Source organism: Juglans regia, chromosome 11 (genome assembly GCF_001411555.2).
Source record: "Juglans regia cultivar Chandler chromosome 11, Walnut 2.0, whole genome shotgun sequence".
In the NCBI taxonomy this organism is placed as follows: Eukaryota; Viridiplantae; Streptophyta; class Magnoliopsida; order Fagales; family Juglandaceae; genus Juglans; species Juglans regia.
In genome coordinates this window covers 2,588,574-2,610,521 of record NC_049911.1, presented here as the reverse complement: position 1 = coordinate 2,610,521, position 21,948 = coordinate 2,588,574, and the positions used below count along the sequence as shown (strand labels likewise).

The 21,948-nt window shown below is 32.4% G+C and overlaps 4 protein-coding genes across 6 annotated transcripts; all 4 read right to left on the bottom strand.

Annotated features, from left to right (window-relative positions):
- LOC108999631 (dormancy-associated protein homolog 3-like) lies at window positions 1-1,869 on the bottom strand. The gene is made up of 3 exons (XM_035682871.1): window positions 1,680-1,869; window positions 1,109-1,267; window positions 1-411 (listed from the first exon to the last, which is right to left on the bottom strand). The coding sequence occupies exons 1-3, from the start codon at window positions 1,792-1,794 to the stop codon at window positions 311-313; spliced, it is 375 nt and encodes a 124-aa protein (XP_035538764.1). The 5' UTR covers window positions 1,795-1,869; the 3' UTR covers window positions 1-310.
- Window positions 1,870-6,750: 4,881 nt separating this feature from the next.
- LOC109012700 (50S ribosomal protein L18) lies at window positions 6,751-9,178 on the bottom strand. Of its 2 annotated transcripts, none has more exons than XM_018994477.2 (2): window positions 8,978-9,178; window positions 6,751-7,358 (listed from the first exon to the last, which is right to left on the bottom strand). In XM_018994477.2, exon 2 carries the CDS (start codon window positions 7,355-7,357, stop codon window positions 7,013-7,015), a length of 345 nt encoding a protein of 114 aa, XP_018850022.1. In that variant the 5' UTR covers window position 7,358; window positions 8,978-9,178; the 3' UTR covers window positions 6,751-7,012. The 2 variants fall into 2 exon arrangements, with proteins under 2 accessions (XP_018850022.1, XP_035551435.1); XM_035695542.1 differs by having other exon boundaries at window positions 8,982-9,178.
- A 5,275-nt stretch (window positions 9,179-14,453) lies between these two features.
- LOC109012740 (GDSL esterase/lipase At5g03980-like) lies at window positions 14,454-16,788 on the bottom strand. The gene is made up of 5 exons (XM_035695609.1): window positions 16,508-16,788; window positions 15,387-15,605; window positions 15,141-15,292; window positions 14,781-15,054; window positions 14,454-14,677 (listed from the first exon to the last, which is right to left on the bottom strand). Exons 1-5 carry the CDS (start codon window positions 16,776-16,778, stop codon window positions 14,454-14,456), a joined length of 1,140 nt encoding a protein of 379 aa, XP_035551502.1. The 5' UTR covers window positions 16,779-16,788.
- Window positions 16,789-19,181: 2,393 nt separating this feature from the next.
- Window positions 19,182-21,060, bottom strand: LOC109012701 (translationally-controlled tumor protein homolog). Of its 2 annotated transcripts, XM_035695465.1 has the most exons (6): window positions 20,843-21,018; window positions 20,626-20,692; window positions 20,148-20,221; window positions 19,871-19,999; window positions 19,624-19,781; window positions 19,182-19,535 (listed from the first exon to the last, which is right to left on the bottom strand). In XM_035695465.1, the coding sequence occupies exons 3-6, from the start codon at window positions 20,169-20,171 to the stop codon at window positions 19,418-19,420; spliced, it is 429 nt and encodes a 142-aa protein (XP_035551358.1). In that variant the 5' UTR covers window positions 20,172-20,221; window positions 20,626-20,692; window positions 20,843-21,018; the 3' UTR covers window positions 19,182-19,417. The 2 variants fall into 2 exon arrangements, with proteins under 2 accessions (XP_035551358.1, XP_018850024.1); XM_018994479.2 differs by lacking the exon at window positions 20,626-20,692 and having other exon boundaries at window positions 20,843-21,060.
- Window positions 21,061-21,948: the final 888 nt, after the last annotated feature.

Below are 21,948 nucleotides of genomic sequence, written 5' to 3'. Positions count from 1 at the left end.
GAGAGAGGTTTTCCTTTCTATTCCAGTAAACAGAAACTCAAAACATATCAAACCACAAACAGAACAGAACAGAGAAACTTTATATACAGATAGAACAGCTACCACACATGAACTACAACCTCTACAAGAACACAGCTCTCAACGGTCGGATAATACACAAGATCTACCTACATAAACAACCACGCATCAGCCGCATACCTCCCCCATTTAGCTAACACCATACACACATAGCAGCATACCAAAAGTACATAAAAGATCAAAGTCCCAACATTTTTTTTTCTGACATTGGTCTAGGAAAGACACTCATATCTCACACATCATAAGGAGGAGGGCTTCTGGTTCGAGCTTTACTCGCCTTCTCGTACACATCCGAGGTCGACCTTCTTCGAAATCGAAACGAGTCTCTACCTCCTAAATAAAACACCAATCAGTGACATGTTACAAAACGAAATAACATACATAACGTTACCCCCATGTCTACAAAAGCAACATATAGATCTTGCAAGATAAGGCGTCCATCTTACCAAAGTTTATAAGGTAATTCTTTTACAACAAAATATTTCATATAAATAAATTTATAAATTAACATAATTTCTATTACTTTATGATAAAAATAATTTCATGTCAATGTATTATTTATTGAAGTTATTAAGACATCAAAGACTCCCACAAGACCCGCTGTCGTGACAAATGCAACTCCACACAATGTTTTAGACTCCATTATTTGCATTATAAAATAAACCACAACTTGGCAATAGTGACTTGCATCAACCCTAGTTAAATAACACAACCCAACCATGGAAAATGCATTATTGGGAGTTGACGTGGACATTTATGTCATTTTACCAACCAGCTAAGAAACTTCACAAAACCACCATTATTATTCCAACGTTACTACACCCACCTAAGGTTGCACGATCTATTCATCCATTAACAAGTACACACACCCATAAAAATGACAAAATTACCCTGTTGGATATTTCTAGACCATCCCGCCATGATTATCTCCGCTTTATTCGGAGAGATCAGGATCTTGTTCAGGGTCATATTTGTCATTTAACGAGGATGGGAGAACAAAAAGTACTGGAAGTCTGAAGCTATCGCTTACCGGAAAAAGGCGACACCGGGGTGGTAGATCCGGCTGGCGAGACCGGAGGCGACCCGTTTTGGTACCCGGGTGGGTTTATTATCATGATGCTGCGCGTAACTCTTATAGCCTCATCCGACGAATCCTCACCGTATGACCTCGCATTTCCTCCATCAGATTCTGAGCAACACCAACCAAGAAACGCGCAATTAACATAAATATCCATGCGTCAGATACTCAACGCCGTCGGATTAAAGAACATCAAATTTTGGTTATGATACACCTCGTTTTCATTAAGCATATGTACGTTTCGGCATGCTTTAAAACGCGCCGGGCTCATGATCCCGAAAGATAGATACGCTTCTAAAATTCTAAAAGTAGCAGTTCAAAGAATTGTTGGATGAGAGTGCTTCATCAAAACAGTACTAATTTTGGCAAAGTCAAATTCAAAGCATATAAGTTCCTGATAATCGATTAGAATTATATTCATTTCGATGACTTTGGTTTAGTTCGTTATTAGGACGGAAGGAAGATGACGATATAGCCTCCACTAAATTACGCCGCCGGCTAAGAATAGCAAAACACTGCGTACCCTTGCCGGATCCAGATCGGAAGGAAAACGCAGAGTGCTTCCGGAGCTTCCCGAGACCTTCATCCGGCCGCGGACCGGCGATTGTGTCGTCCCACAGCTGGTCGAGTAGGCCCATAGCGCACGCTAGCTAACAGCCGCTTGGCGTTTGTAAGAGACTCCGATGCTCGGAATAGAGGAAATGGGCTATAGATAGAGGGTGATATTTAAGGAAGGTAGGCGTTATAGGTCGAGCAAGTATGAGAAAAAGAATGCGATCGGAACCGTCGATTCGGATCTGGTGGAAATGAATGACTTGGCAAGTAGATCGACGAGCACGTATTGAGAGATAAGATCGAGTTGACAGGTGGCCCCTGAAGAGTCTGAAAACTTAATGGAAAAGAAAATGGGTGTCACGTGCCTTTCAAAGAAAATGGGAGACGTCTGAATTTGCAAGTTATTTAAGTTCATCTCAGTTCATCTCAACTCATCTCATTATTATTCAGTAATTTTAACTCATAAATCTCACTACTATTTACAACTCATCTCATTACTATTCACAATTTATCTCAACTCATCTCAAGTAATCTTCGAATCTAAACGTCTCCTAATGAAAAAGAAAATGGGTGTCACGTGCCTTTCAAAGAGATGTGAGACGCAATGTCACGTGATGAGTCTGTTTTAACATGGAAAGTCGAGAATGCCTCTTTCTTTATCCAAATCACAAGAAAATAAAAGTTGCAATGAAATTACAAAAAGGGACCAGGGCCTAGACTCTACTCGAGTTTTAAAAGCAAGCCGCCATGTTAGAGATAAGTCGAATCAGTCGTCGCGATAAACAGATCAAACGTCGTGACATCTTAGCCAATGCTTTTAAAAGAATTGTCGTTGTCATAATTAATAACATAATTATATTTTCCTTTTTATTAGTTGGGAAAACAATGGAATTTCCTTCCTTTAAAACGTCTCCATTCTTTGACGCTATAGATCTTTTGGTAATTATATTAACTTATGTTCCAATTTTCTATGAATGTGAATATAGAAAGATAGTCACATGGTGTGTCGTATAGTCGTTTTGAAAAAAATAAATAAATATAAAATTTACATGAAAAGAAATTAATTTTTTAATAATAAATTCTACTCTTTTTCAAAGTGCCTGCACGGCATTTACGTATTTCACGACTGTATATAACATTATTCTTTTAATAAATGAGTAATATTATGACATCTTTTTCAAATTTGCAACAAATTAAATGGTGTTTTATACAACACCGTTTCATCAATCCATCGTGATCATTTTTCAATTAATTACATTCTCCCAAATCACAATATTTAACTGTGACTTTATCTCCTCAGTATCCAAATTAAATTTCTCACTTGAAATCATATATGAGTCGATAGTGGTAAAAGGTGCCGATAGTTTGGACAAATCATTGCAATTTTTTTTTTTTTCTTCTTTTATATATTTTTTAAACATCTTTAAATATTTAAAAAAAATACATAAATTCACTAATAACCATTCCTTTAACCATTAAGAAAAAAATTAAAAAAAAATAATCGATTCAACTAATCGGTTGAACCATTGGTTCATTTAGCAGTTCTCATCATATATAATCCCTATATTATAAAACTTTCCAAAAAAAGAACCATTTATATAACTCATATACTAACCCTTAAACGAAATTAAACAAATATATATATATATATTAAAAAAAAAACAGAGAGAGAAAAGACAATACATAAGTCGCTATACCATCCTTGATCTAGATCTGTCTCCCAAATAAAGAAATAGATAGAACAAACTTAGTGGCAAAAACTTAGGAAGTTGAAAACAATGCTCCCTATTTTCTCTAGTTTTTTCTTTAATTTTTTTTTTGATTTTGTGTGCATTTTTTTTAAAGTAAGACGAAATGACAATTTGTTGTTCTCTAAAGCCTAGCGACCACTACGAGTCTCATCGCAAGATTTTCAAGATACTGATCCTTCAAACAAGCGAATAATCTCGTCAAACAGAACGACGTGTGAGCCACAAGTGCAGTAAAAAAAGAAATGAAAAAAAAAAAACGATTGCATATAATCATTTTCAAAACAGAACATATACTGATATTCATCATTTTGATACAATCATCAGACTCTGTTTGGTGATACCGAAATGTTGCAATGTCTTGTAAGCATTGCTCGTCTAGACGGTGCTCTCAGTTTTTTAAATGGTGTTAAAATATTTTTCTTTACAAATCTGCAACAAATTTAAACGGTGTTTTATAATTTGTATTATGTTTTAAACCATTTTAAACATCATACAACGCCACAATCCTATACAACGCGTATAGGACACTAGTCCAATTCCTTGGATAAAATAATTTTCAAGTGCTTAAATTTTTAGGAAACTTCATTCAACCCATCTATAAAAATAATATGTATTTTTTAATGAAATGTCATGGGATACTTTCTAACTTAAGTTTGGATAGTGAGTTGAAAGTTAAAAATTGAACAAAATATTATGATAATATAATTTTTTAATATAATTTTTAGTTTTGAGATTTGAAAATGTTGAATTGTTTATTATATTTTATTTGAAAGTTTGAAAAAATTATAATTATTAGATAAGATGAGATCAACTTATTATACAAACAATAGACATTTAAAAAGCATGTGCTTGACACTTTCTTAAGAGACATGTCACTTTTTGAACTCATTTCAATGTTTCAAATTTTGTTTTGGTGATCATTTCGATTTAAGTATTTGAACGAAATATTTCAGTATCAATATGTTCCGATTGTTTATTTTGAAATTAACTATATATACATCATGTATATATAAACTGATAACTAATAAAATAAATACATAAGTATACATCATGCATTTGTGATGTGTATACATATATATATATATGGAAGAATTGTTGATTTATAAAATGAGTATACATTGAAAACATTAAAAAAAAAATAGAGATATTAGTTTCAAAAGATAATATTAAAAAAATCACAAATTTGAGTTGAGAACAAATAATAAAAAAAAAGTAGAGAAATTATTAAAAATAATGATATTAAAGAAAAGAGAGAATGAGAAGACAAATTTAAAGTTACAAACAAATTTAAATTATATAAAGACCTTTTAAATTTTAAAGTTAATTAAATATCATCTAAATTTTAAATTTACAAAAATGCCATCCAAATTCAAAAAAATTATAAAACTGTCATTAAAAATGTCATTCAAATTCAAGTTAATTACAAAACTGTCATTAAAAAAGCTCGAAAACGGAATAAGATCTAGAATGCCAATTTTTGCTGGAATGGTCAAAACAGGCTGAAATTTAAAAGAAACAGAATGAGAAAGTATAATATACATGATACTACACCGGAACGAAAAAATTCGAACCAAAATGGAATTGAAAACAATGTTATCGATCCAATTTGAGGGAAGACTATCATTTTCAGGCTACTTGGATCTTATCCACCTCACTCCAAAGAACCACCATCTCTGCCTAATTGGAGTGTGAAGCAACGCACAACGTGTAGAGTGGGGTTTGAAATTTTTGATTTGAAATCAACAACCATCTTCTTTAAATTTATTGTTATAACACATCATTGTAGCTACTTTATCATCGTGGTCTCTTTCCTTGAGCTACGGGTCAAGATTCCCTCTTTAATACATGAATGGAACCAAATCTTCTACTAACGAAAGGAACGGTTTCACCTATATTAAATTTCGATTTGAATATTCTAAATTTTTTATCCGAAATCGTTTGGATAATGAGATGAAATGAAATGAGTTAAATAAATTATTATTAATATTTTAAAATTAAAAAAAGATAAATTATTTATTATATTTCATGTGAGAATTTAAAAAAATTATAATAATAAAATAAGATGAGTTAAGATAGTTTTTACATCCAAACGAACCTGCGTAAAAGATATAAACACAGTAAATAAGACTTGAGCAATGATAGCCATACCACCCACTTACAATTTTTCTACAACTTTTTAATAAAATAATATTTTTTAAAATTTTAAATACATCAAATCAAAATCAAAACTAAAATAAATATTTAAAAAATATATTATTTTATTAGAAAGTTGTAAAAAAATTGTACAGAGCAGTAAGGATATCATTTTTCACCAGACTTATAACATTTATTAAACATTTAGTTGCTACCCAATAAATTCACTATGACTGCCAAAAATTTTCCAAGACCAAGACTTTGACAAAAATCCTAAAGGACCTAAATCTCTTAAATAATTTAAAAAATGTTATATTAACATAAATGTAACAATTTAAAATAAAGAATAACATTGCTGATTCATATAGCACAAATGCCACAAAAGCTCCATAATAAATATAAGTGCTTGTTTGGTAAAAATCTCTAATATTAAAAATGATAAGTAATAAATATGTGTGTTTAGATAAAAATAATAAATCATATAATATGTAGTGTGAAAATGATGAATATCATTTTTTAATATAAATTTACCAAACGTACAATTTTTTCTTTAAAAATCTTCTAGGCCGTCACAAGCTTTCAAACGGAAAGCTCAAACCCAAAGCACAAAGTGCTTATAAAGCACGTAAAAGCTCGATACAACTTTCGGCCCAACTATAGGGATAGCTAAGAAACGTGGGTCTTGAGTAATACTATATAAGTTGTGAAGTAATTTTTTCACAATTCTTTTGAAAAAAAATAAGATATATTATTAAAAAATTAATTAATTTTTTCATGTAAATTCTGTATTTATTTATCTTTTTTTAAAGGAATTAAACAGCGCTTACATATTCTACGATTGCAAATATCATTTCCCTTCAACGAAAGTAATCCTAGCACCACAACGATGACAATCACGACACCTCCGCTGCTGGCCGGATACAAACCAATTTTTTTTTTTTTTTTGACATCAAGAACAAAGTCCCGATTAATTCCAAGAGAGCACGGGTCCCCATCCTCTACAAGGAGTTTTCCGCATATGCACCTTGGATAATTCAAAGCAATTTTCCCCCTGTCCAATGGCCACTATAAATTATTTGCAGTTAAGAGGATTTGAATTTTAGACCTGGAGGGATCACATGACCATAAAGGATAAGAAAGTTTATGTAACGGGTCACACATGATATCCCATGGTCAAAGTAACACGTTAATGCTAGCTTGGTCTACAAAGTAACATTCATCAAGAAGTTAACAAAGACAAATGATACAGTTCATCAATCCCAATTTCCAGGAAACCAAGGTACTCATGATCACATGGGGCAGCTTGAAATACTAACCCCACCATCCACATCCTTTGATCTCCCCCAAGTAATCCTCATACAACAAAAAACTTCTAGAAACTAATGAATACATTTCAGTTTATAATGCGAAAGAAAATTTAAAGCAACTTGACACCAGCTTCCCTCAAAGAATCAATGACAGCTTTGACCTTACCATGATATCTTTGTTCTCTCTTCAAGTGAACAGCAACAGCTGGGATGTCTTTGAGCAGTAGGCGCTCCCCCAATATTTTTCCGATCTTTCCAGCAGCAGCTACATCCCGAGTAGATTCCATGCTTGGTCTCAAGGCCTTCTCCTGTGAACTTGCAGAAGAGGCAATAGTGGCGGTCGGTGCGTGTATCACCTGGGTACTCACATACTTGTTTGTAAAGTGCATCTTCAGGACGTAAGGCTTAAGATAGTTTGTAATTCTTGGAGGCCTAACAGGCGGAGGAATAACCATTCTGTTTTGCATATAGTATAAGTTGAATCATAATATAGAACCGGGTAGTATTTGTAATTATCTGAAATAGCATAACACTAAAAAGGACGTAATGCAAGTAAACTACCATGACCTGCTTTTTTTTTTTTTTTTTTAGGTAAAACGACGACCTGCTTTGTTCTTGATTGATTTCTTAATTATTTATCCAACACATTAAAATTTTGAAATCTTAATACCTTTTTCCATGTGCCTGTTAAGTTCAATCCCTCCTTCCCACCCTCCCTCCCTCCCACCCACAGCCTTTTATAATAATAATTAAAAAAAAAAAAACAGAAGAAAGAACAGGCTGTTGTCCCCTCACAAATGTTCTTCAACCTATGCATTGATAGAGGTCATACACAATTACCCAATAAATCCCAATTCAGAGATATAGAAAAAGAAAAAGAAGTACTGATCTAGTACTCCAAAACCTTTCAAACCTATAGTCACTAAAACACTAAGGGAGAACAATGTATGCAGATTAGGGCAGGTTTGAGAGATGAGAAGAGAATTTTGTGTTTTGTCTTGAAGTTTAAAATATTATGTTTTAATATTATTATTGTTTTGAGATTTGAAAAATGTGTATTGGAATTTGAAAAAGTTGAATTGCTTATTATATTTTGTATGGAGATTTGAAAAATGTGTAATGATGAGATGAGAATTTTGTATTTTGCCTTATGTCCCAAACCAGACTAAATAGCTCAAACCCATCAATTTATACAGCTCGGACAAATCCATTTAAAAAAAAGACACTAAGGAATAAAATGATTAAAAAGTCTTCTATTCAACTTGAATTCATCTGCTCCTTTTATGGTGATATCAACTTGATCAATATATTTAAAATATAGGAAATAGGCGGACATTATACTAATAATTATTTTAATGCTAATTTGCTGCCAAAGATGAATTACTGGATCAGCCACATCATAACATGAGGAAATGGTATATATCATACGGAAGAGTAGACAGAGAAGCACAAGAGGAACGACGAACGAAGCTTTAGCCTTTTCTTTATCACGGGCTATCCATCCACACAGAACTTCATTTTATGATGAGTAAAAATACCAGATTTTATTAGAAGCGATAGGAGCACAGCCAAATACAATGGAAGTAAACGATGAGACAATGCCTAGTTTAAGGAAGGGAAGGAGAACAAGAACTCTTGGGGGCACCATCCACTCAGAACTTCAATCAAACGTTGAGTTTGCAAGACATAAATTTTGAAAACCAAACTAACCGTGCAAATCTAGTAGATTTGAGGACATGGGTTCTTCGTAATTCGATAACTGAGAGAGCAAAAGCCTATATTTTACTTTAACCTTAGCCCACCGTTTGGTCCCCAAGAAAACAAAACAAAAGAAACCGAAACTATATTCACATTTGGAGTCTACCAATCAAAAAATTCCACATTTGGGTTCCAACCTTGATCAGATTACTCTGTTTTCAGAAATCAAATCAGGGGAGAATACGAGGCTCGAAATCACATACTTTCTTTTACCCTTTTTTTTTGTCCTTTTTGCGTCGGTCTCTTGGGAATAAAAAAGAAAGATAAACATTCTTATCAAGAAACTTGGAAAGCAAGGGAGGTAAATGCAGAGATACCTGCCAATGGGTTTTGCTGGAGCACTGCTAAGTGCTAAGAATGACGCAGGCCGCAGAGTATAGGACACAGGCGGCAGAACAGAGAACTCACCGAAAATGCCCAAAAGTTCTGTCTCGACCGGCAAAACAGTGAGAGGGGCAGAGAGGCATGGGTATTCTGATGTCGGGGTGGGTCGGAGTTGGGCCAGCTTTTATCGAACCCTTGTGTTTTTAGAAGTGTTTTAAGTCCATTTACGCAAATCCTGGCAGTGGCAGCTTTCTTAACGAGAAATTGGGCTTCCTAAGGTTGTGTTTGGATGTTGAAGTGAGTTGAGTTGAGTTGAGTTGAATTGAGTTAAGATAATAAAATATTATTAAAATATTATTTTTTAATATTATTATTATTTTGAGATTTGAAAAAGTTGAATTGTTTATTATATTTTTTGTTGGAATTTGAAAAAGTTATAATGATGAATTGAGATGAGTTGAGAGGAGTTTGACAACCAAACGAAACCTAAATATTGACCAAGGCATGTTTGAAGTTGCTTAACGCCTAGTTCGTTTTTACAGATAAAAAGAGATAAAATAAGGAATAAATCTTTACAATTTTTTCACACTTTATATTTTATATTTTTTTTAATTTTAATTATTTTTTCTTTTATTAAATATTTATTATATGAATAATAAATAGAAAATTTGAAATAATTTAAAAAAAATAAACTTAAAAAAAATTTTAAAAAAATTTAAAAAAATTTAAAAATTTAAAAAAATATGATGTGTGAAATATGGTATAAGTTGTGTAGCAAAACTCATAAATAAGATAAGTTAAGATTAAAATTAAAAATTAAATAAAATATTTTTTCATATTATTTTTATTTTAAAATTTGATAGAAATGAATTGTTTATTTTATTTTGTATAGAAATTTAAGAAAGTTATAATAATTAGATGATATGAGATGAATTATGAGGAGTTGTGAAAACAAATGAGACTTTAAGAGTTTAAAAAAAAGTAATTCTACTCATCAGCCACTATTCACTCCCACCCCTACAACTTTTTCATATGATGTAGAGATATTTTTCATAGGATATGAGAATATTTTTCATAGGGTGTGAGATTTGGGATAATGAATAGTGGCTGATGAGAATAATTTTTTTAAAAAAATTATTTAAATAGTCTTAAAAAAATTTTAATGGAAAAATTAAATTATTTGAATGTTACATATTAAAGAATTTTTTTAATATCAAGTAAGTTAAAAACTACGTTTGAGGAAAAACATTATTTTGAGGCTTTTTCTCAAACGTGTTTTTTGAGATAATCTAGAATATAGTTCAAATTTTAAAAAGGTTTTCAATGAATAAAAATATCCATACAACTTTAAGATAATTACAGCGTTCAAACTTTTAAGGATAGGATTATAATTAAAAAAAAAATCAAATGATCGTCATTTTTACTTTGAAAAGTATATTTTCTATTTGTTTCCAAACAAATGTAATATATTTTAAAGTGCTTTAAACATATAGTTACTAAATAATAAATAACTTTTTAAATAGTAAAACTTATTACTTAATATATAAGTTATAAGTTTTAAAACTATAAGTTATATTTCTATCATAATTATAAACATGCACTAAATATATATACGCATATATATTAAGGAAATTGAAATTTCCTTTATAAAACAGAATATAGAATGGCGGAAAAAGGTTCCAGTAGTACAAACAAAAGGAAAACAACAAGAAAAATCGTCAAAAAGAGTTGGGCATAAATCCCAAAACATGTGAATCTTAGGTCGAACACATGAAACATATAAGAGGTTTGGATAATGAGTTAAGTTGAGATGAGATGAGAGTTAAAGATTAAATAAAAATTAAAAGTTTTTTAATATTATTTTTATTTTAAGATTTAAAAAAATTATAATGATTAGATAAAATGAAATCAGTTGAAATCAATTTGAATCCAAACAACCTCCTTGTCACGTGAATGAGAAGGTTCTCCAAACTTAACCTATTTTTGTGGGTATCCTGTAACCTCATCGTTGCACTTTATATCATACATTACATTATGACTTTGTGCACGCAAAGTTTCTAAAAGTTGGATCCTCGTACTAATTACAGTTCAGTTTCAGGTATTTTTATCAAATTTATGAGAAAGGGGGATGACAAAGACATCAATGCATGAAGAAATAATGCATTCGTCAAATTCCATTGTACAGATGCACAAGCAAAACGATTGAGGTAGCTAGCTAGACTTTCATGGAAGAACAGAACTCAGCAACTAAAGCCATACCAGTACTGCATGCTCAGACGAAATGTAATTATTTTAGTATATAAAAGAACAAAAATTTTATATATAATTATTTTTACGTATTCTTTATGTATTTTATTAATGTGATTGACTGTATATTTTTTTTAAATATAAAATAATTATTTTAATCAATAACAATCAGTAAATTGTACAAAAAAATATCCACCTCGTACTCTCCCTCCCCTCCCCAAAACCAACAAGGCAACACTGACGACTCCACCATCCGTCTCTCTCTATCCCTTTGATAATAATAAAAAGAGATATTCTACGCATCAGTCGGAAGCTACAGCACATCTCACATCAAATTTTTTTTTTTTTTTTACACTCAATACGTTGAATGTGCTGCAGCTTTCGGCTGATACATATATTTTCTCTAATAAAAAGCTTCCGTCGAACACGCAACCCTGACGTGCAATTCCTTACGTACACTATGGTTATGCTGCGGTGCCCCAAGTGCATGCATGTGTCCCTCCAGCATGCACCAGTACTATTGTCTCATTCACTGCCATCACTACTCCTTGTGTCAAAACAGTCATAAACGCAATTGATGGTCATATTAATTAATTATAAGGTAGCTGGCTTAGCAGGGAATTTAATGTTATGTTTGGGACATTAATTTCATGAGTAGAAAATATATAATTACCCGCCTTAATTAGTCCTAAAATTTTTTATATATTATAAGGTACCGATATTAATTCTAGCTACTCGTACTTAATTACATGATGCATGGTTAATTTATTTATTAGGTTCCTAATTAAAGCACTTTTATCATAATTAAGATCCTTTAGATAAGACACTACGAGAGATTTGATTTTTAGAGATGAAATCTTTTAAGAAATTTTGTCTCAAAAAATAGATGCGATTTTTTATGCGTTTTGAACAGATAAGTATATGTTCGGACTAGATTTTTTGTGATGAAATATATCGTCTCAATAAAAGAAAATTGTTCTGTTTGAATGATTACATAATTAAAGCCTGATCTCCAAATAAGAGAATGAGTTGGAATCTCCCATTTATATATATATATATATATATATATATATATATAAATAATACTCTTATCATGAGTGCTTGGCAAAATAACTTAAACCCATAGCATGACTTGATGGGTTTGCTTTGATCATGTTCCATTTTATATTCAACTGTATGCGCACGAGATCACATGTTAGTTAAGCAGATTGGAAAGCGAAACACTCTTATCTACTTATCCATATATGCTATCTTGATCGATATTGATGTGCATGTTACAAAAGATATTGGGCGTTAATTAAGGCGCTGAAATAGCATGCTCTGATCTCATGAATAAAATGCTGATTAACAAGTTGTTCAACCTGCTGCATGGTTTGTGCCGAAGTAAACATAAAAGAGTTGATGATAATTGTACTGATAGCATATTATAATAATTATATATCATTCATTTTCTCCATTTCCTACCCTTTATAATATATCATCAGTACTGTTAATGTTTCATGAAGTACGTCATTACATTTTTCAAAGCAAATATTAATGCATAACAATATAGATCACCATAAACAACATGAGGACTAGGAATTAGGGAAATTGAGGAAGATTGTCGATCGTCGTTTCTATCATGCATGCTATTTCTATATAAAAAGATGAAGAAAATCTATTTAGCGGCAGAAAGAATCCAACAAAACTGACCCATGCATACGTAATACATTGGCCATCACTAATCAAACAGTTGATCAAACCGGTAAAGAATAAGATTCACTTGGCGGGGCAGTGTCAAATTCACCGTCAAATCTATAATTAGGGCATGCTATCACTTCTCAGAAGTAGTACTGCAAAACCCACATGATCTCAGAGCTCGTATTTGCCACTCTTCAGCATGAATTGATGTTATAGGCCAGTGCCCTTCACGCAATCTTAAAGGAGAGATCAGTTATATATGGTGAATGACTCAAAAGTTTCAAAGTGTTCTCAAAGGGTTCAATTAATGTTTCACTTGACATTATGAAAATCCATCAAGAATGGGGGCCTGGCTACCTTTTATTTTTTCACAGCAACACCTGGAGATTCTTTGATTGCTTCTCATCTCAGATGGGTCTTTAAAGATTGCCCACTCCAAGACTCAATCTCTTTTTATTCTCTCTCTCTCTCTCTCGAACTTCTATATAAATGCAATGGGCTTGTCTCTCGGTACTAGCTACTTTCATGCATTCCCAGCACAATTGTGGTGAAGAAGATAGGCATCATGGTTACAGTACTGGGTGGGTAGCTCTTGCTGGAGAAGCAGGGCACGTGCAAGTGCAAAGCTTTGGCTCAACTTCAAACGTATAGCCATAGATAGCTGAACTTTGCACGTGCTCCCCTCCTCCAACATGGGTTTCTCACCTTTCTCCTAGCTGCATATATGATATAATATGTCTCCTTGCAGAAGCAAGCAGTATACACATATATTATATATATGACATATGGGATTTTGTAAGAAGGTACGTACGTAATAGCCAACTATATACCTTAAATTTTCTTTTCCATACATGTCTGCGATCACCGCCTTATTTAACCTTTCTCTTTTATTTTGTACTCCGGCCATGACCTTTTTTTCCATGTTGGAATGCACACCTCTCAATCTACTGTGATCATCAGGACCTTCATTTTCAGAATAGCAGTACCTTAATCATGAAGCGCTAGGGCCCAGACTCGGAGCATTTAACATGGACCTTCTGCATTCCAACAACTAATATTAATAATATTGTACAGGATGTCGCTATAGTACGTACTTCGATTGTGTTTTTTTTTTTTAATTCTAGAAATTAAAGACACTGTAAGGTGGAACAGTACGATAGCTCATATTACCAAAAGGGGATTCCCATTGCAGATACTTTGATCTTCTCTAACTAATTCTTTTTACTTCTTTCGACTTGATTAATTCTGAAACGTAGAATACAAGCTAGCTAGCATAAATATTAATGGGTATAGATTCCAGTTAAAGGAACTAGAGATCAGCTAGATAGTTGGAGTTTACGAGTGCAAATGATATCTCAATGCCAGAGCTCAAAAAGAGTACGTAGATGTAGTTATTATTGTCTGCAGAACCATTTCAAAATCATTTTCCGTTCAGAACATAAAATATTGTGACGTAATATCAATAACCATTTCATTCAAACAAGGATATATAATCATATAAACAATAATTTTTCAATAAATTTATATAAAAACTATACAAACTTAAACAATATTAATGCAGTTAAGCTTGGGTAAGATGTCGCGGATGAGCCAATACGCCATATATTGATATGCTTTCTCAGTCAAATGAATTCCATCCCAGCTTATGTGTTCTTCGGGATTTGGACAAACTGGTACATTTGGAGCTCCGCACATTTTTGTCATTCCAAAATTGTAATAGCCTCCAGCACCACAACAAGACTTTTGTACAGATGCTACATCAAATCCTGTCCATTGACAAACAAACAACGTTAAATTAGCAGATTTCTTTCGTATAAAACTCTTATCATTATCTGATCTGTGCTCTATATTAGATCGAGAAAGACTTACCAAGAAGAGGCGCATGTTGGTAAACCCATTGGAATGCATTGTAGTAATCGCCATACGCTATAATCACATTAGGATTTTCTTTTCTTAAATCTTCAATGGCTTGTTTCAGTTTATCATTGTGATATGTTGAGAAACTATTCAACCACTTCAAGCAGTGAAACTCATCATAAGCAGCCGCATTGTTGGTTTGGAATGTTGTAAGATAGATTGGGAAACAGCCTATTGGGAAGTTTCCGGGGACGACAACTCGAACAGCACCATAACCAATGACTCTCTGCTTCCAATACAATAGAATTATGAATTTATAACCATAACAAGCAGCAATTTTGCTAGCAAAATTTGGGAGGAAATTAAACGTACTTTAACGGCATCCTTTATTGCTTGGACAACTTCTGGAACCATGGCCTTGACCTCCTCAACGGGTTTGCCTTGGAAGAATGCATAGTTATAATCATTACCTCCAATTTCTCCCACCATGAATAAGGCTTTCATGTTATGCTTCTTGACACAATCTGTCAATCATTAAAGACAAAAATAAAGTGAAAAATGGGTAGACATCCAATCCAATTGTACATAGATTGCGAGCCTTATCCAAATGAGACTTACCTTGGTCGTTGAAACAAGCTATATTGAAATGGGAAGACATCCAATCCAATTGTACATCAAGAGAGCTATTAGTAACCGGAGATAAGATATTCTTCTTTGCCAGAGCATTTGTAGACAAGGCAGTAGAACCAGCCACAGCAAAATTCTCTCCTAAGCAAGGTAGAAAGAGCGCATCCTTATTCAAATAAGGATGAAGAAAGGGAACTCCAACCGCCAAAGCTGTAGTAATTACATAATGCAATAAGTTTTAGTATAATTTGATTCTAACCCTAAAACCCACTATATATTAATGTAGTATATATGTGAATTTGAGTTGATAAATCAAGTCATTAATATCGTCAAGAATCTCATTCTCTACAAATAATAATAATAATAATAATAATAACAACCGCATATCAATAAGCAAGAGAGGAAGAATCTCACTTTAGTCCCTTACGCAGTTATATTTAATTTATATGCTTATTACAAGAAAGTATATTAAATAAAATATGGGGAAGGAAAATAAAAGCTGAAAAAAAAATGATAGAATGAAATAAGCAAAAAACAGAGGAACTTTTTTTTCTATCAAATATATGCAAATTAAATTGGACGTAAATCCACGTACGTACGAATAAATTTAATATCCATGATTTCATTGTTTTCGATAATTTTATTAACTTAAAACAAATCTAAAAAAATTATCTATTTTTGAAGAACAAAAATTCTCTAAACGAGATTGCCTAGTTTGGTTACAGATAAAATAAAAGTTGAATAAAATATAGTTAGAATATAATTTTTTAATATGATTTTCGTTTTGAGTTTTAAAAAAGTTGAATTATTTATTATATTTTTTAGATATGATCTGATCTCATCTACCAAACAAAACTAGGCCAACAACATTCAATCCAAATCTAAATATACCCTAGAAAAGATTCTAAAGAGAGAAAAAGAAAAAATAAGTAGATCAAAGGGCATGCAATATTATGAAATATAACGAACTGTTTTGTCAATGCTCACTGTTGTTTCCTTATTTTTTTCTAAAACAAGAGCTTGTTTTGAATAAAACAACGGCACGCAAACAGAGCGTAGAAGGTAAAGGCAACTAAAACTAAAACAAAGAATACAGTAAATACAATTTTTACCTATATAATCTATCATAAGCAAACCATTGGAACATCGTCCTGTTGCGCTCTTGAAGAAGGTCTCGCCGTATGGAAGTCGAGCAAAGGGTAAAGCCGAGTTCTCGCGAACCAAATTGCCTGTGTCGGACATGGAGTCGCCGACGTTGTATATCGCATTAAACTTACAAGCCATAAGAGAGTGTGCATCAGTCGTGCACTGAGGAAGAAGGAACAGGAGAAGAAGTGCATTGAGGGTGAGAATAAGAGATAAAACTGTTTGTGTGGAAGTCATTGCACAATGCTCAAACGGAAAAAGAACCAGTAGTACCCTAATCTTGAAGATGAAACTTGGGAATAAGATGAGCAGCATCCATGAAGGTATGTGCAAATATATAGGGGATGTTGTATTTTTTTTTTTAAGTGGTTAAGGATTTAAAAAAATGAATGGAAAAAAAAAAAAAAAGAACCAAATAGTCTTGTTGGGAGTCATTCTCGAATTACACTCTTAGTCGGTAGGTTAGGAAGGGCTCGTGTAAATATATAAGACGATAGGGAATATTTCAAACTTTCATGCATCCGATTCCTACTAGGACTACAAATCCTAACTTCAAAAGGATTTTTTTATAATCTCTTTCGAAATTCAATTATAGCTCAAATTTGCTTCGGTTTTTCGGGATGAAAGCTGGCCTCCTATAATTAATCACTTATATAAACACGTAATCTGGTTTTTATATAATGATCAAAACGGGGCTAATTTAGAAATTGATACAGATATGGGCTCCCAACCATACCCTTTATCTAATTAACAATTTCTACGAGGTCCCTTCAACCGTTCATAGTTTATTTTCTGCATCTCAAATTAAGTGTGTTTGATGCCACACTGTAACTAGGAAATTTTCATGTAACAGAAAGTTAAATCTGATCTATTAATTTCTTTTTGGTTTTTTAAGGGTATTGATCGAGTTTGAATTTTTTGCACTTGTTAATTATATATTAGCTTTGACATTTTTATGTGTTTTCATTTATGTTTTAATTTACGGATCGTATAAAAAAATTTATTGGAATTTGAAAATTGAATAGTAAATCTATTGTTAATATATATATATATATATATATATATTTCATAAATTTCAAGCTCTTCTTTTAAATTTCTTTCTTTTTCTCTCTTTACATTCGTATTTGTATTCGTATTCATCTCATCATTATAATTTTTCTAAATTTTCATACAAAATATAATAAATAATTCAACTTTTTCAAATTCTAAAATAATAATAATATTCTAATAATATTTTATTCAAATTTCAATTAAAATCATCTCATTTCATCTTACTATCCAAACTTCACTGAAGTGCATTTAAATATTGAATAATGTTAGATACAATTTTATGCATGCTTTCATGACCTCCCTTTGAAAAAAAAAAAAAAAATTAACTTATCGCTCAAAAATTATATCTAGCCTCTTTTCAATCTTTTTTTTAAATGGAATAATAGTTCTCATAAGGGACGGACCTACATTGATGCTAGCCCCCCCCCCCAAAAATTCTTAAAAACTTGTTTTAGTATATAATTTTTTAAAGATGTCCTAATATAAACATAATTTACCTCTCCAAAATATTTTCTAAATCTTACTTAGTACTTAGTTGTTTAGGTTTCTTTTAGTATTTTTTTTATTAATAAAATCTCAAATGCTCATTTTTTTTTCACATCTCAAAAGAGGCAAGAAAATATATTAATCTCTTTTTATAAGCTATTTGGTAAATCTACAACCTCATTTTTCCTATTTATTTACACTTTTATTTTCAAGTCTTCTACTAGCTAATTTATTAATTTGGATTAGTTTTGTTAGTAAATATATATGTACTACCATCGAATTAATAATTAAGAATGAAAGTAAAGATAAAACCACATAGCTAATTTTTATCGTTTGTTTCAACAACTCTAATATAGCTATTTCTATCTTAATTTTTAACGTTCACTTAAGTCCAATGGAGCTTAAGTGAGAGGTTCAAATCGACGGCTTGAATAATTTAATTGTCCCTAGATAATTACCTTATATGGTTAATATTAAATATTAGTGACACACTTTGCTACCTTAAATATTGGTTACTGTTCACCCTACATACGATACACTTTGCTAATCACCCCCCGCGGCACACCAAATCTTAGTTCCACCCCTGCTTCTCGTTGATAAAAACTCAATTTCATTGGTCATACAACATTGCCCTCAATACATGAATGGGACATTCCTCCATCCAAACATATTCGGCTCGAGCGAAAGTGCATGCCTAGCCAACAAAAATTATATCTAGCGTCTTTTCAATCTTGTAGAACATCTAGGAATACTATTTTTAAAACACCTTGGAGGGGTCAGCTTCATCTGACCCAATATAGAACCTTCCACTTTTGAGCAAAATGCATAAGTGAAGATGAGCTTTCTCAAAGACATCTGAGGAAAGAACAGTAGCCTTAGGGGTCCAATCTACAATGATATTCATCACACAAAAGAAAGCAAAATGTATATCAGAGCCATTCAAAATGGCCGTACCCCTCCCCACAGTAAAACTTGCATGCCACTTACAAGGAAAAGAGATGGGAGGGAGGGACTCATTGCTCCGCCACGACACCCCGAAACCCAACTAACAATTCAAGATAATAAATAAATCAGTGGATGGAAAAGCACCATTTAGCAATTTGCAGAACACGCTTTATTTTTTATTCTTCCACCAACGTCTGTATATAAATTGTCCCAATGTCACCACCATAAAAAGCACATACTAATAAAACACTACCCAAAAATTGAAACTCTTCCGACAAAGTATAACTTTATCCTCCAATGACCAATAGAAGAAGGAAATAAAAATAGTAACACAACTTGAAACCTAAACTACAGAAAACATCGCCATCTCAAAGCTTGTTTTGATCGACCAATGTTTAACACTTGACTTCCTTTAATCCATAAGCAAAGTAGATAAAGGTCGGATCAGTAGCACCTTCCTTGTAGTATGCAAAAACCAAACTGCCATCATCATGCATGCTTTCCCCCACAAAACTGCCACAAAGATGAGCCAACTAATTAATACAGTTTTCCCATCAGACACAAAAACAGAAAAGATTAGAGAAGATTAGAGAGAACATACAACTGGAGATCACTGAGCTTTGAAAGGAGGAACTTGGTCGCTCCCTCAATGTGCTTCTTAAACAACTCTTGCTTCTCTGTCTCCAATTTGGCTGTTAGATTCTTGATGTACCTCTTCATGAATGTGATAAACTGCTTCTTGTCAAAAGAAGGTTGTTCCTGCAAAAAAAAAAATAAAGCCACAAGTTTTAGATCCAGGGAAGAAAATCAATAAGATAATAGACACTATAAGCAGTGAGCTTTCTCACCTGAAGCCTAAAGGTATCCACAATGTCAACAACCTTGACATGTTGGTCATCGACACCTTCATCTTCATCTCCACCTTCTGCGGAAGGGTTAGCTCCAATGTCCACATCAACAACTCCTTGCACAACCCACTGCATAAAAATGTATTTTAGAATCATCCCCACAAAAGACAAAATAACAGTAGCAGAAGTTCAAGCTCTCCATCCTTCAGCAGCACAAATATTAATATGACAAAAACAATTATGGTGAACAAAAAAAAACAAATCAACAAGTTTCAACCTTTCCTTCCACTTCCCACAGCATCCCATTCTCAATTTCCTTGTACGGGAATGAGTCCGAGAGAAGCTCATCACCTGAAATTCATCACTACAAGTCAATCCAAAGGTCCGGTTGTGGTTCAGAAATATAACTAGAGACGGGTTTTCTCACAAAGGTATCATAAGAAGCCACGACCATAAAGAAATTAACATAGGAACTTTAGCAGCCAGAAGAAACTACAACCATGTATTCCCAACCCACAACGTATGAGGTATAATTTACATTGTTTGCGTGTGTGTCTGTGTTTCAGAAAATAGATGAGAAAAAAAGCAGCTTTAACCGCCACAATTTGACAACGGAAAAAATCAAATTAAGGAAAAAAATGATTCTATCAGATCTGATGGGATGAATTCCCCAATCCTAAACTTAGAAACAAAAATGAAAACATTCAAATCCATTAGTACTTTCCTTCAATTAACCCACACTACAAAAAAATTACCTTCTTACTCTTAGAAAGAGGCATTAATGCTCTTACCATTAGCTACACGGAAAGATCAAGAACAGCGCTGAAAGATATTATAAAGAGTATGAAAATTAACTCCAAAAATTAAATTTTGCAAACAGAACCATATAGTAACCGTCCGAAACAAAGAAGACGATAGTTGCAGAAACTAGTTTTTGTACAAAAAACAAAATAGAGAGATAGAAAGTTGTACCCGTGAGAAGATCCTGGTACACTAGCATGGCTGAAGATTTTTTATTCCTTAAAAAATCAGAGAATGGATCTTTGAGAACAATGAAAAAGCAGAGAATCAAAGTGGAAAAGCGTGAGACGGTGAGGGCGTGAGGGAGTTTCACAAGTTCAGAGGCCGTGAATCTTTTGTACTGGTGAGGGCAACGCTGAACCTGAAAGAGGAGTTCCGAAATTACCGTATTAGGTCCCGTATTTGTTTCAAACTACCAGTAGTATTTGACTAGGAGAGTCTTTTTTTCCTTTTTTCGAAGGAAATTAGTTTGAGTAGGAGTCAAAAAAAATAGTTCGCGTTAGATGGCATGCCCTTGAGCATGTTGCAATTTGGTAAAATCGAACTTGGTATTTACCATCTGGTTTTGATTGTTAGCAAAATTAAAAGAATAATATTAGATGAGTAATGCTACTTATCATCCTAACTTTCATTATATTTTCATCATTTTATAATGTGGTATTAAGTGATTAGAAATTATTTATTACATTTCACTTATAAACTTATCATTTAATGCCACATCATGGGAGTTGGGATGATGAATAGAATTTTTCATATTAGATATAGTTTTAAGGTGTGTAAGTCCGTATATTTTCTTTAAAAAAATGTGAGGTTCACTATTAAAAAATAAATTTTTTTTATATGTATTCTATATTTGTCCACTTTTTTCAAAAGTAGTAGATAAAACTTATACATTTTAGGATTGTAAATATTATTTCTCAAATCAATATGACTCAAAAATAAATAACAATTAAATTGAATTTTGAACACTTTCTCTTTTGTAACATAGTCTTTAACCTTTGATATTTCTTTCAATAGTGATAAGGAATAATGAGGAGTTTTGAGTTTTAGCCTTTTGTCATTCTCTCGTGCTTAAGATTCATTTTAATTATTTGATCAAATTAAACAGTCTATTAAAAAGATATAGACGACAAAATAAATAGAGATATGAGAAATAATATTTATAATCTTGAAGTGTACAAATATCGTACAATTTCTTTAAAAATAATAAATAAATATTAATATTTTAATAGTCCTATTCCTTGTAGTAGGCTTAGCTGGGATAAGAATAAGAATGG

Bases quoted from the DNA above. Each gene is read 5' to 3' on its own strand.
- LOC108999631 (XM_035682871.1), bottom strand. From the start codon at position 1,794: ATGGGCCTACTCGACCAGCTGTGGGACGACACAATCGCCGGTCCGCGG. The intron at 1,268-1,679 runs GTACGCAGTGTT...GGTGTTGCTCAG, and splicing joins CCGATCTGGATCCGGCAAGG to AATCTGATGGAGGAAATGCG. The intron at 412-1,108 runs GTAAGCGATAGC...TGTTTTATTTAG, and splicing joins CCCGGTGTCGCCTTTTTCCG to GAGGTAGAGACTCGTTTCGA.
- LOC109012700 (XM_018994477.2), bottom strand. From the start codon at position 7,357: ATGGTTATTCCTCCGCCTGTTAGGCCTCCAAGAATTACAAACTATCTT.
- LOC109012740 (XM_035695609.1), bottom strand. From the start codon at position 16,778: ATGACTTCCACACAAACAGTTTTATCTCTTATTCTCACCCTCAATGCA. The intron at 15,606-16,507 runs GTAAAAATTGTA...TAATTACTACAG, and splicing joins GCTTATGATAGATTATATAG to CTTTGGCGGTTGGAGTTCCC. The intron at 14,678-14,780 runs GTAAGTCTTTCT...GTCAATGGACAG, and splicing joins CCAACATGCGCCTCTTCTTG to GATTTGATGTAGCATCTGTA.
- LOC109012701 (XM_018994479.2), bottom strand. From the start codon at position 20,870: ATGCTAGTGTACCAGGATCTTCTCACGG. The intron at 20,222-20,842 runs GTACAACTTTCT...GATGAATTTCAG, and splicing joins GTACCAGGATCTTCTCACGG to GTGATGAGCTTCTCTCGGAC. The intron at 19,782-19,870 runs GTGAGAAAGCTC...TTTTTTTTGCAG, and splicing joins TGGATACCTTTAGGCTTCAG to GAACAACCTTCTTTTGACAA.